Source organism: Taurulus bubalis (assembly GCF_910589615.1).
Source record: "Taurulus bubalis genome assembly, chromosome: 14".
NCBI lineage: Eukaryota > Metazoa > Chordata > Actinopteri > Perciformes > Cottidae > Taurulus > Taurulus bubalis.
Window position 1 is genome coordinate 19,755,055 of NC_136602.1, and position 14,407 is coordinate 19,769,461.

Consider the following 14,407-nt stretch of genomic DNA (forward strand, 5'->3'; position numbering starts at 1 on the left):
ACATTACGCGAAGGCATCGTTTGGTCTCGCTTTTGTAATGGCATAAAACATTGTTTTTCTCTTTAGGAGTGAAAAAGGAGCCTCAGAGCAGCCGAGTTTTGGCACTGGAACAACACCCCCAACAACTATATAGCGAGCACACATGCAGCTGAAACAAAAACCCCTTTGTAGTTTAGATCCGTTATTTAGAAGCCAATGTGTTTTATGTTAAACTTTATTTTAAAGCAGCATGCTGGACTGATGAAGTGGAAAATGTATCTATAGAAAGAACACACGTATCTTGTATTACGCAAACGATTCCTGATGTATTAAGCATGTTTAAATCAATAACTCAGTCAGTGAGCTCATGTGGTGCACAGGCTGTAACATGTTTGTTGTGAGTCCAGAGTGTAAACTGTCCTGGATTGTGCACCACTGACCTCCACATACACACTTAAAAAATGACAAAAGTTGAAGTCTTAATTGCTTAGATCTGTTATCATTTTTTCTAAAGATATCAATTAAAGCAAATTATAATTGCTTTGGGTACAATTGCTGTATCACACTTCAGAGACAAACATATATCTTCTGTTGATTTCACTTGTAATTTCAATCAATTAGAGTTGTGAGAAAATAAAATGACAAATATGTCCACATTTCAAATTGAAGTCAGCTAATTAAGATGTATTATCAACTGCAATAAATAAGTAAAGAAATAAAACAAAAATATTCTAATCTTCAATTACTTAATTGATTACATTTTTTTAATAAGAATGAAGGTATAGTCTTAAGGTAACACGTCTTCTGGAGATTTTATCCATTTGCAGAAAATGCAACTTTGTTCTTTTTGTCCACGAAGACCCGCTAATAAACAACAACAAGCTATCAGAATAAAGAAACACTCTGCATCAGTTTAGGAGGTGAAAGAGGGCGGCTTGCAGCCACAGCCCTATTCGTGCTTCACGTCTTTTCAAAAAGACAAACTGTGTCCATAGGACGGCTATTCCACTGTAATTGGTGTATACTGTCTTCTAAAGCTGAGGTAAGAGGTACAATGCGTTGCCTGTGAAAGGGGACTCCAAAGCACATTAAAAGTGAATTACTTCTTGTGTAAAGTGTGTTCGGGGTCATTCTGGTCACGATGCGCGCACCTCTCCAAAAGCGCACACGTCTCCAAAGACGCACTCCATACTTTCTAAAAGGCAGTCACATTGTTGAGGGGATTCACAAGAGGTGTACATATGGCATCCGGGTTGCAATTAAATGTTTTTAAGATGTTTTTTCTATCTTGAAGAAGTTTCCTTTTTCTTTTTTTCCCACCCGGCAGCTCTTTGCCAGAAAAAAGAAGAAGAAGAAGGGGGGCACATTGAATGGCTTCGCTGCCAGTTCGGGATGACAACAATCTGGTCAGCGAGTTGTTGGACTTTGATTGCCCCCTCAAAACGTCCTTCAAACAAAAAGCTGAAGACGAAAATAAAGCCCCACCTGGTACCTCTGTTTGCTAAAATAATAATAAATAGATTTCTTAATAAATAATCAAAGGAGCCTGTAAAGTGAAGCAGTTGAGGAAGTATTAATCAGGAGCCTCGGCCAGGTATCACCTGCTCCGGAGCCTGCTCAGTTTATTGTTAAATATTGTTAAATCACTTTTCGTACCAAGTCTGCTCCGATATCTGCTATTTCCACAGCAACTGGGCGCTTATGTTTGCCTTCACTTTGCATAACAAGCAGGACACTATACGGCACACTGATAAAAAGAGAGACTGACAACTTCAAACCCACACCTGTCCACGCTATCCGAATATGGATTTGGCATCAATGGATATTTGTAAAGTGGTAATATTCAGTTTACTTTAGACTTTTCGTGCCTTTTATAACAGCAAGGCACCATCTCGTATCTCACCGGTGTATTTGTCCAGTTTATTGAAAGCATATGGTTATCAGATTGTTTCCAAAACACATATTTAGACAGAAAGTTAAGGAGAGCTTTTTGTGATCCTTTGTTGGCAATTGTAAATCATGTTTGAGCTCTGGCACACTCCCTCCTCTTCCCTCTCCTCCCCCCACCAGGCTTGACACGTGTCTGCGTGTTGTTGACATATTTTACTAATCTTTAACTCTCCAACAGTAAAGTTAATCGAATGCGCCCCAGAGTTGTGGCGATAATGGACATGTTTTTGGAGATGTCATAGCGCACACATTTAAGCTCATATTACAGAGGAAATCGGGCTTTTATTGTTGTGGCACACAACAGGACCCTTTGTACTACCAGGTCACACAAAAGGTTTATCCTTTTCGAATGCTCCACGTTGGGTGGCCTCATGCGTAATTGTCCTCGTCCAGCTTCCCGAGCTTTACGCTCGAAGGTTTTGAGCGAATGTTTGTCTAAATATATGTGACATTAAACGTGTCAGTTCCTTTGATGTAGATCAGATTTGTTTAGCTAACAAGGAGACAAGTGACTCCTTAAAATAAATGTTGGCAATATTCAAGCAAGGGCCAACTTGCAAGCAGCTTAAAAGTATTAAATGCCAACCTCACCAGTTCCTGTGAAATGCGCACAACCAAAAATACGCAACGGTATATTTACTAATAAGCATTTTATTTTAAATAAAAAGAGGAGCTGCTGTTGTTTTTACCTCAGTGTTCAGTACTGTGGTGCATCTGAAGTTAAATTAAAGGAATATATCATGTCCACCATCTATCCAGCACGGCATGTGCCAATATTCCGAGTGCGTAAAATGTGGCATTACAAGTATCCTAAAAGCTATCTGACAACACTTCCAAATGTAAACTCACACCTCGTGCTTAAAAAATATTTCTGGAGAGAAATTCAGTGATGTTTTAAATATTTCTTCATAGCCTTTGTGCAAAAGATACGAAAACCAGTAGTTAACAACCTTCCCAGCGTCTCTTTATTAACACAGAGATGTTATAGTGCACGCAACAACAACAAAACAGAAGTGACTGGCCTTAAAAACTTCCATGGAGAGGAACACTTATCATCCACCCTCGTGAACCAGGTCATTCTCATTGATCTTGGATGTGGATTAAGAGTTTATATGGGTAAAAAGAAGACATATATTCATATGCGTCTTGACTCTGCCAGCTTTATTTTCTTTTATGCCTGGAACTCCACACTTCATGAACTTTGGCTGAAATCTAAATGTGAAATGTGTTAGCCAGAAACACGCACGACAAAGCTCACAATAGTGTTATTTTACCCAGACGTCTAGCGCGTATTGCTCTGTGGGATATAACGAGCAGTACTGGGACAATAAGGTACCCATAGAAGCAGTTTATGGTGGTCCAGAAATGCTCAGCTGATTTTAAAGGCAGACCTTTTGGGGAAAGTCCAGAAAGAATCTACAAAACAAGTTTGATCTCGCAACAAAATATGGTTACTTTGATCCCGGCTCACATATAAGGCAATTCCCTACACAAATTACAAAGACTACACAAAGAAATAGAGCAGTGTAAAGACCGCCGAGAGGGGGAGAGGGTGAAGGACGCGCTGCCTGCAAGCTGATTGGCCCCTGGACAGGCGCTGTTGATTCAGGCGTCCACCGGGCAAGAAGATAAGATAAAGGCCATATAAAGTAGCAGGGATGCGCATCCATCCCTCACTGTCATCTGCACATACAGCGGCTGCTGCCTCCAGTTCCAACAGAGGATTATCAAGGACGACCGGATGTCTCCGTATCCAAGCATCACCTGCCAGGTAAGTCCATCCATTTCATCCGTTCTTAAGTATCTGCTGCTTGATCTTTAACAGGTATATCTATGTCTATATATATATATATATATATATATATATATATATATATATATATATATATATATATATATATATATACATATACATATATATATATATATATATACATATACATATATATATATATATATATATATATATATATATATATATTGTCTAGATTGAAGTGCAGTTATGCCTCTTATTAACACTTAAACTATTTTAGTTGTTATTGATCTGGGAAGTCAGAATCTGTGAATATCTTTCCAACTTTACCGAACTAACAATGTTTAGAAAAAGAAAAAGAAAAAAGTAAGAAAAAAAGCTGTATTAGTTACAAGTCAAATCACTTCATAAACATGCTCACCGAAAAAGAGACTTCAGACTTTAAAAGCTTTGTAAAAAACTTTTTTTTTCAAACAAAACTTGATTAAAGACATTATTTCCTTACTGTAAACACAATGAGATATTTTATTATATTTACATCATTGTTCTATTGCAGAGGATGTCTCCCAACGTGCCGTGCGCACCGACCGACCTGCGCGCATCCAGAGACGCGCTGGCGCTCTGCAGGTTTCCTCCAGCTGTTCGCAGCTGCGTGAAGGAAGCCGAGGGCAGCGGCGAGAACGCGCCGCGGAAGCCGCTGACCGTGCACGGAGGAGAGGCCTCTGCGGTGATAAACCTCAGACCCAGAAGTGAGCCATCCGGGAAGCGGGGCCGGCGCAGGATGAAGGCAAACGACCGGGAGCGCACGCGCATGCACAGCCTGAACTCCGCCCTGGACGCGCTCCGGAGGATCCTGCCGGCTCTGCCCGAAGACGCGAAGCTCACCAAGATCGAGACCCTGCGCTTCGCCCACAACTACATCTGGGCTCTGAGCGAGACTCTGCGCATGGCCGACCCGCACGGGCACGCGCCGGAGTACCTGGTGCCGGTGGGATCCGACTCGGGCAGCCCGACCAGTGTTTCCTCTACGGAGTGGGACTCTGCGTCGCCGGCCGGGTCTGGCTGCGAGACGTCAGCCGGCTGCGACCCGAGGAACTGTTACACGTTCGCGCATCAAATGAAGTGCAAGATCCGATCGCAAGACCCACCCGGTGTCCTGCCCGTTACTTTTTATTTCAAGTCTATCTGTGGGGAAGAGGACCCGAAGAACACTTGGTGCTTTTAAATTCATAATCTAGACACATCCTTATTTTATGAGGAGCTGTGAGTAAGTTAAAACGCTGCAGTTTCCTTCAGGGTGAGCGTAGTTCTTAAAAGCACTTCAACTAAATGTGTTCAGAATGATGAAAGTATTTTTATACAAATGTGAGTTTTCTTACAATCTGAGAGTATTAAACACAATCATTTAGGAGGACAAGACAATTGGTTCAAGGTAAAAATATTTATTTTGTAATGATATTGAAATGTATTTTTGCTGCATAAAAGTAACTATTTATTTAATAAAACTGTAGAAAACACGTCTCTTGGGGTGAAAAAGTGTGGCTTTCCTTTGTTTCCATGATTCAAACAAACATACTGATACATGTACACAAGACAAACATTAATTAAACACAGTGGCTGTCATATAAATGCCATGAGAGATCATATAAATGCCATCATTTCATGGCATTAATCAACTTTCCTTTCATAGAAGCCAAAGTCAATGTGCAAATCAACATGTTCCAAAGATGTCATTCTTCACTGTCCTGCCTACCAGTGACTGTACTGAAGCGTAATGCGAGAGAAGACTTTCTTTTTTTTTTTTTTTTAAAGAGTCTTAGGAGGAGCAAGAGCTAAATGTTGGAATGTCTTGGATTATCCTATAGTGGCGTGCAGTCCGAGGCGGCGGCTCAGCGAGACGCTCTACTTGGGGAAAACGGTGACCACGTCGTAGCCCTCTGGGGGAGTCATTCGCTCGCGGGCGTGCTTCTCGCAATAAATCTGGTCCTCCACAAAGAAATGTCCCTTCTGTTTGAGGTTGACGTCGCAGTCTGTGCAGGTGTAGCACTCGGGGTGGAGGAACTTGTCCCTCAGCTTCACCACCATCCCCCTGAAGGAGACATCACACACACACAGCATGTTAACTTTGTTCATCCAGACACTGGTTGGTGAGCTGGATTTAGATCAGCCCTTCATGGTGTGCAGTGATTCTCATGTACTGTGAACTATGTAATAATAGTGTGCGGGTCTGGATGTAGAACAAGTCCTAACCCGAACCAGGGCTTTGATGAGACACTTTTTTAAAATATATATTTACTAGAGACATTTTCATGCAAACGGTTCAAGATGAAGCAATTAGGTTAATTTTAAGTTTCAAAATGGCACAGAAAGATAATATCATACTGAGTACTTAGAATACAATTTCTACTAAAGTAGTACTATTTTGTGCCACATTATCTTACATTTCAAATCTTAAAAAAAACAACCCAAAAAATTAAAAACGGTTTCAGTCCATATAATTAAGCCCTAGGTCAGTAAGTAAAACCTTAGAAATGCTGAAAAACATCTGTCACAACCAACTAAAAAGTTTTTTTTTTTTTTTTTTAGGGAATCCAAAACAATGAAGTCCCCTCAAACTATGTAAAAGAAATGTATAGAATACATTTTTGGGGAAATGTAGTGATTTGACTCCCCACCGGTCGTAACTACATTCAGCCACCAGGTGGAGACAAACTCCAGACAGACCTTTGTGCTGCGCCACAGCATTTGGTTTGTGGCGTTGCTGAATCCGAGCTGTTCAGCCGAAGCAACACAATTACTCTGGTAAACTTCTCCGGTGCTGCGAAATTAACCCGTACCGAGGGAACATTTAAATACTTACACAATCCCGGATCCACATTTGTCACAGGAGGGCAACTTGTCCGTGTTCCCCACCGATGAGCTCATCTTCGAGGCCGGTGCCTTCACACTCCTGAACCCTGACGGTTTATCCGGGTCACCTACAAAACAGAGATGACCATCTCAACATACATCAAGGTTTCACTGGTTCTACAAACATCTGTAAAACTGTTTTTGTCATTTCAAGCAATGAGTCCCCTAAATAAATCAGTATGCTAATTACATTTGACATGTCATTATCAAAACCTAAAAGCTATACATTGTAAAAGAGAAGTTCTTGGCTTCCCTTGGAGGGAGCTGTGAGTAGTAAGCCGGATCTTTACCCGTCTCAAGGATCTCCTGAAGCACTTTGAATGAAGCTGACTGGCGCGGCGGCTCATCGGACTCCTGGTTCTCCTGAAGCATCTTGTAAACCTCAGAATCCGCTACGACAGGCGGCAGCTTGACTGCCTGCGATGGATCTGATGGAGCTCTACAGGGCAGAAATGTCCAGTCTTAGAAAAATAAACGGCAAACACTAAAGTTGATTAATAAAGAGTCATAAGAAAAGTACAATAATAATTCTACTACTGTTTAGTACCCAACAGAGATGAGACCCAAGACCAGTGTTCCCTCTAAGTTGTGTGCGTGCGCGGCCGCGCAGGCCAGTCGAAGTGGCCGCGCAATACATTTTTCAGACCGCACAAACGTTTTTTTTTTTCCAGGGGTTATAAATCTTTTTTGCGCCAGTGTTTCTGAGATAGTAGTGAGCCATCTGCACAATAATAAGATCTTTGATGTGACGTGTCGAGTCTTCTTGGCCAATCAGCGTCCCGTTTCTCGACATGCGCTCTCTGTACCTCTGCTAGCGCTCTGCCTCCCCCCACTCCCGCTGTCCTCCTCCGGGTGCCAGGAGTGAAGCTCGCCCAGAGCGCCACATGAGCTCGGGCCGGTGCTGTTTAGGCTCCTCTTGGCGGGCCCTGCTCCAGCAGCTATAGGCTACCATGGCGAAAAGAAAGGCAGAGCAGGCGCCCGAGAAAAAGGTCTGCCTAACGTTCAAACATGAGTGGCTAGATGAAATAGTCCAAACTGACACAGATAGGATGAAACTTTCAGATGTATTTAAATATGAAGAATATGAAGTTATTAAATTGTTTATATAGGCTACCTTTAGGAAAAATGACACCATGTCAATTTAATAGGCCTATAATTATTGGACTGCATTAGCATTTTTCTTTCAATGAAGGTCCACTTAAATGTTGTACCTGCTGAGAAATGACTAAACACCTTTGATACTTTTAAATATATATATATATATATATATATATATATATATATATATATATATATATATATATATATATATATATATATATATATATATATATATATATATATATATATATATATCATTATCAGTCATAACCTCCCCTTATTGAAGTTCAACAAAGATCCTTTAAGTTCAACTAAACTGACTGGTAAAACACCATCATTAAAATGTTCCCAAAGTCCAGCCATTATAAAGGATATTGAATAAATATCAACCTTGTATACATATTGAAGCATTTGCTGTCATCTCTTTGAATCCCCTATGGCTAACGCAGGCTGCGTGGTTGCGATTTGCTCACAGTGCTGAAATGTGCGCTCAGAAAAAAAAAAAAAAAAGTGCTCAGTGCTGAAAAAAAATTAGAGGGAACATTGCCCAAGACTGTCCCATATACTCTAGAATTGTGTTTGCTTGATTCAGTTTTGTCTAATAGTTTATATTGTTGCCGTATTCTTAAAAAAGGTGGCATTAAGTAATACAATGTCCCAATAGCCAAGTAAGTAAGTAAGTGTGAGTGAGTGAGTGAGTGTGTGCCACGCACATCTTTCAACTCAATTACTGCTGAGCAATCTGATCAGAAACACTGAGAACTCACTTAGTCCAGCAGTTAGCAGCCGATCAACCGGGGACCCGTGTGTCCAATCAATAAAGTAATCGATTCTTGGATGTATTGTGGTTATTTTTTAAGATTAGAACTCTTTGATGAATATTTTCAATTAGTGCTTTTGAGAACTGAAGGCTTGTCCTTCAAAAAAAAAAAAAAGGAGCTAAATTGGGTAATTGGAGCAGAGGGACGGCTCAGCTCAGGAAACTACTTCATTCTCAGCTCAGGTAGACATCACTGCACCACATATTTACAGAGCAAACGGTGGCTGCTATATTAATGCTCAGAATATCAAAACAGAGGAAAAAGAGTTAACGTAGTAATAAAGTTGTGCAACGGTAGATAAATCTGTTGGGTTAACCTTTGACCTGCTCTCTCCCGCTCTCCCTCTTTGGTGTGAAAGGTGACGTATACGAGTGAGTCGAGGGGGAATCGGAGCCGAGGAAGAACGCGTGAGACAAAACACAAAACACATGTTTGGCAATACAGCCAAGAAATATGGTTGCTTTGGTCACTGATCACCAGCTCCACCGTCTCTGGAACCACAGCCCGCAGAGCGAGCCAATACCAAACTGGCGTTTTTGGTAAAGCACTCATTAGCTTTAGGGTCTGTCTCGACATAATCTCCCCGCCCCCCTTGAGATCCAGTCTGGACTGGGACCACTTGGTGTCGTCTTACTTGTTGTTGGGCTCGTTAGCGGCGGCGATGGTTTTGACTTCGTCCACGACCGAGTTGAAGTCCTTGATGTTCTCCGAGGAGTAGAGGCCGGAGGGGCTGTTGTACTGGTTGGTCACAACTTTGGGGCCGAACCCAGCGAAGGGCAGAGCACTCCTGTTGTGGGTGGAGCCTATGTGCCTCACTTCCTGTGGAGAACCAGTGGACAAGTGGACCGTTAAAGTCTTTTTTCGTAAGCAGCCAAGCAAAAAAAGGTGGCGAGGGCTGAGTTTTGTGAAACGACTCTGAAACATGCAACACTCCGTTATGCAACTTTGATGCAACGGTGGTCACAACTTTTGACGCAGTCAGATGAACTGTAATTTCTCAAAAAAAAGTAGTAAGAGCTTGCGCATGTACAAACAAGCAGCTGATAGTATGCCAATTAGCTGACTCAATATCGGAAAGCACCCAACAGTCCTCGACAATTAATTAAATAATGATGCAACTGAAAATATTGTTCAACTGAAAACGTCAAAAGAGTCTCCTCAACTGCTGCCGCTTGGAGTTGGACTCGAAGCGGCACATAATTTAGCAGGATAACGTCCGACCGTGGATTCAGACTTAATTATAGCCAGCGGTCTAGACCGACCCGGCACGACTCTGGCATGCCATGAAAGTGGGCACTTGAATACCACCAAATCCAGCTCATGCAGCGCAGCGGGAGCACGGAAATGCCTCCAAATATAGCTCATGCTTCAAGCAGCTGACAATTACAAGTGTAGAAATACCAAAAAGTATCCGTTAGCAAATAAACACACAAAGAAGGTAACAACACTAGCACTGAGCATGAGGCCTAAGAAGTACAAAGCAAAAGGTTTAAAGTAATAAAACAGTGAACACACAAAGTGACAGAATCCAGACAACGCGTGTAATAGTGTGTGTGTGTGTGTGTGTGTGAAAAACGCACAACATTCTGTGACCTGTGAAACACACAGAGAGCCTGAGATGCCGTTTCCTACATGAATTCACACTTTGACCGCGACTTTCCAGTCAGCGGGCAGGAACCCGAGGCTTGCGTCAGAACTTGGCTGATAAACTACCGTCTCCTAGGAAACCTCCTGTTGGGAAGTAAACAATGACTTCATCGTTGGCAGTGTGCAGAGAAGAAAAAAGAAAAAACACACGGCTTTGTGGGTGCGGTGAGAGAGGACTGTGCGGGCTTCCAGACACCGTATGACTGGACTACCTGCAAGGGGGGGTTAAAAAAGCTCAACCCTCTGGGATGTTGAGACAGCAGAGACACACACACACACACACACACACACACACACACACACACACACACACACACACACACACACACACACACACACACACACACCTTTGGTTCCGATGAAAGATTCATCTTGTACGGATGCGTCTTCCCTTCCTCTGATGAAAGCGGTGACCACATTTTAGTTTCTGACCTGCGGAACAAGAAGCCTTCATTATTGTTCATGAAAAATGCAAAAAATGTATCACAAAATAATCCCACACAAAGTGGCTTTAAACTAATTATTATTTTTTTTAATACAATTGACCCCACCCTGCATTCAGTACATTCCCACTTGATTGGAACAAACACATTTGCTTCAGCCGGCCTGTTGAGGCCATTTCAATAAACCTGCAACTTTTAAATCATCCAGCTCCAGATAATCGGACACAACACATTTTACTCAAACTAAAGATGTCAGTACAACAAAAAGAAAGACACATGCTTTAAAAGTCGTGAATAAACACCACGTCACTCCCCAAACACCTGGATTGCAGCGGAGCCGACTCATGTTACTCTTCGGGCTGCGAGGCAGACGGGTACGTGTCACTACATCCTACCTGTCGACGGAGAGCAACATCTCCTCTATGCACCCCTTGATCTTGTTCTGCGCCGCCAAGTGAGTCATGTTCTCTGTCGGTTCTCCGTCGATTGCCAAGATCATGTCTCCGATACAGAGGTTGGCCTGAGCCGCTTTGCTCCCAGGGGTGACCTGCGACACAGGAGATGGAACGGATGAGAAACAGAGACTTTATGACATGGAGGGTGGAGGCAAAGCCGAACCTTTATACATTAAAACAATTAGACTTGAGATTACTTGAATCATGAATTGAGAACAAACGCAAAGGTCGTATCTGCAGTCGAATACGACCTTATAATCGAAGAGCTCAAATCTACTGCTGTGTTGTTTAAGTTGAACCTTAACACAGGTCACTATTTACAGTAAACCAAGGCAGAGCCACTTGCAGAGAGGTGAGGCCGACAGCTACCTGAGGGCAGACACTATGGAGATAAGGGCTTGAAGGAGGGAGAAAGAGACAGAGAGAGACAAAGGGAGACAGAGAGGAGGGACAGAGAGAGGAGACAGACTGAGTCCAGGAATTCCTGATTACTTTTCGATGGGCGGACCAGCAGCAGCCTCCACTCAGACTAAGTGCACAGCGGAGGCTCATATTCTAATTCATTACCGTCACACCGTAAAACGTTTATGACGCGAGGCTGCAGCGCTGCTGTAAAGCAACAGAAAGAGCTGCTAGTCAACTTTGAGAGGTTCAGGGACACTCGGGGATTTTAAAATAAAAACTAAATACAAAGTTTCCTCCATATTACGCTTTTAAGTTGACGTTAGGACCAACAGATAATAAACACTACAGCCCAGGTGTATAATTATGAAGACATGAAATACTGGTATATTTCGACTACTTTTGTTGAACCGGTACGCTTAAGTTTACAGTTGCACGCAAATAAAAACTATCCAAAACACCGCCGAAAATTTTTTTTATCGTTGAGCTTTCAAATAACAAGAACTGAAACGGGGAAATGTTACGTTAGCTGCATGAAGTTATAAAGTGCACGAATAAAATAAAAACACCGGACCAGTGGAACACAGCGACAGTGTAACAGCAGTCACGTTAAATGACGGTGACGTGAGGCGCTTTTGCCTTTTGTTCACTCGAGCTGCCGTTAACGAGCCGCCTGATAGCTCGTGAAGTCGAGAGGAAACAACGGGACGAGCCCAGGTGCGGTTCAACGAGCAGGAACACTCACGCGGGAGATAGTCAGCGGCTGCTCGAAGTCCTTTCCCCCGACCAGCCTGAACCCCCAGGGCCCAGGACCCTGCACCACCACTCGGAGAGGCATAACGGGACAGTTGGTCTGTAACGGCTGTAGTCGACTGTTTGAAGATATGTCTCGGGCCAGCAGTTCACTTCCTACCGCTTATGACATGTGCAGCAGCCAGAAGTTTGCGCCGGGGCTGCGCGTCGTCAGCGCAGTGGGAGGAGCCTCATCGCAGTGGGAGGAGCCTCGCGTCACGCTCCGACGAAGAGATGTTGAAGTTTCCACGCTGATAAGTGAGAGCACAAAGATCGCATCTTGAGAACATGTATCACTCTGCATTGTGTGTCGGGGATGGCAGGTGATTGTGGCCTCTTTTGATTAGAGGACCAAAACCAACCATTGATTGAATTTACTAATGTGTTTCCGAAGCCCAATAAAGCTTATTCCTCTGTGCCAAAAAACTCTTGAAAACCCACTAATGAGTTGCACTGTTTAGGGTTCATTCACATTTTGACCAATGGATTTGACTTTAAACCAAATTTCCATGACCAAACATTTTGTGAAATCTCGGTGTATACATGAAAAAGTGAGTAAATGTAGTATTTAAACTAACAATGAGAATTCCAAAGCATACAGTAAACCTTAAATGACACAAATGAATGAGAGACAATAGTTTGATTAAAAGAATAAACATTTATATAGATGCCTGTATGTATGCCTGCTTATATTTTGAGCGTCTTTCTTTTAAAAGCATATTAATTATTTCAAACTCAGCGTAAATGAACGTCATGAACATATGAATATAACAAGTTTCTATGTCTTTTCCAAAACGTTTTGAATTTTTTTTTAAAGGACTTTTCCAGGCCTAGAAATAACCATTTTAAAATGCCATGACTTTTCAAGGTTTTCCAGGACCGTAAGAACCCTGACTGGACATTCTTCTTCCTGTCAATCTGACATAAACAGTCCTGTTGCTATAAATAGTTACCAATGTACTAAATGTGCTTTAATTGAAAATAGAGCCCAATAAATCTGCGATGGAGCCCCGTCCTGTTTGAGTAGCATTCCCTGAATCAGAATCTTTTTGAGCTTTTATTCTTCTATACTTTTTTTTTTTATTCAACTATACATGTTGGCCCTATTCTAACTGGAGGGAACTTTAACTTTGTGTTGATCTTAACAGTCCATGTGGACAAAAGCAGCAATGTTTCCAAGCGCCAGAATCCCTTTAGAAAACGTTTTGACTTCAGCAGCGCCAGCCACAGGCCGAAGGCTGCAGCAAAGCCAGGACTGTATGGTCTTGTTTACTCAAGTAGGTGATTTAGATGCGGTGTTACATTTAGACATTTACCCTTGAAGCTAAGAATGAACCCTATGCATCACACACACACACACACACACACACACACACACACACACACACACACACACATCCAAACAATAATCACTCACAACTTTGTGTTTGTTGTGTCCTGATGAAGAAATAACAGGAGAGACCTCTACTTCACCCATTGTTTTTATTAAAAAAAACATGTATATCCTGATAAAAAAACAGTAAGAAGTAATAATTGTAGGGATTATTCAAATGTTCTATTGGAATAAGAATCATTATGGCAGCTCTTCCCTTCTTTTATTATCCTGTATTGAGGATATTTTAAAAACAGAGCAGAGTGATCCCTCTTCGCGTTTCCCTCCTCTCGGACGAGCTCCAGTGTTTGCTTTAGGGATGTCGGCCCTGCCGGTACGTCACCGTGTTATATGCGAGTTTACCATTTATGGTAGAGCTAAATCCCAGGATGTGGAATGTGCCGCTCCCAAAACTTGAATTCCTGCCAGAGGATCTCTGCTGAAAGTGGAGAGAAACAGTAGACTGGCCGAATGAAACACGTCCTTTCTTGTGGCGTCTCCATGCATCCTCAGCAGGTCTCTACAGTGAAGCCCTCAGTGTTAAGAGAAGTCAAGTGAAGAAATACATCTGCTGTACAAACACATCTGCCAACATCATCACCTCAATGGGATTTGACCCAGCTGTTTATGTAAACCCACGTAATCCTCTTCACACTTATATATTATATTACATGCTTGTTTCAATAATCTCAATAATTATCCAAGGTGTAGACTGAATTATGTGCTACATCAAATACAACACATCTACATTTCCACAGTTCAGCAGTCGATCTCATGATTAC

At 42.2% G+C, this 14,407-nt stretch overlaps 2 protein-coding genes across 2 annotated transcripts; one reads left to right on the top strand and one right to left on the bottom strand.

Moving 5' to 3' along the window:
* Positions 1–4,241: 4,241 nt before the first annotated feature.
* Positions 4,242–4,907, top strand: neurog3 (neurogenin 3; the record flags this gene model as incomplete). The annotated part of the gene is made up of 1 exon (XM_079229803.1): positions 4,242–4,907. The coding sequence occupies one exon, from the start codon at positions 4,242–4,244 to the stop codon at positions 4,905–4,907; it is 666 nt and encodes a 221-aa protein (XP_079085929.1).
* Positions 4,908–5,104: 197 nt separating this feature from the next.
* On the bottom strand, positions 5,105–12,362 carry pdlim1 (PDZ and LIM domain 1 (elfin)). Its single transcript, XM_079230134.1, has 7 exons — positions 12,207–12,362; positions 11,000–11,151; positions 10,509–10,593; positions 9,149–9,333; positions 6,883–7,031; positions 6,543–6,660; positions 5,105–5,771 (listed from the first exon to the last, which is right to left on the bottom strand). Exons 1-7 carry the CDS (start codon positions 12,297–12,299, stop codon positions 5,585–5,587), a joined length of 969 nt encoding a protein of 322 aa, XP_079086260.1. The 5' UTR covers positions 12,300–12,362; the 3' UTR covers positions 5,105–5,584.
* Between the last annotated feature and the right edge of the window lie 2,045 nt (positions 12,363–14,407).

Excerpts from the sequence above, each read along its gene's own strand:
- pdlim1 (XM_079230134.1), bottom strand. The coding sequence starts at position 12,299 with ATGCCTCTCCGAGTGGTGGTGCAGGGTCCTGGGCCCTGGGGGTTCAGG. Across the intron at positions 9,334-10,508 it reads ATCTTTCATCGGAACCAAAG|GAAGTGAGGCACATAGGCTC; the intron begins GTGTGTGTGTGT and ends GGTTCTCCACAG. Across the intron at positions 7,032-9,148 it reads GCTAACGAGCCCAACAACAA|AGCTCCATCAGATCCATCGC; the intron begins GTAAGACGACAC and ends TCTGCCCTGTAG.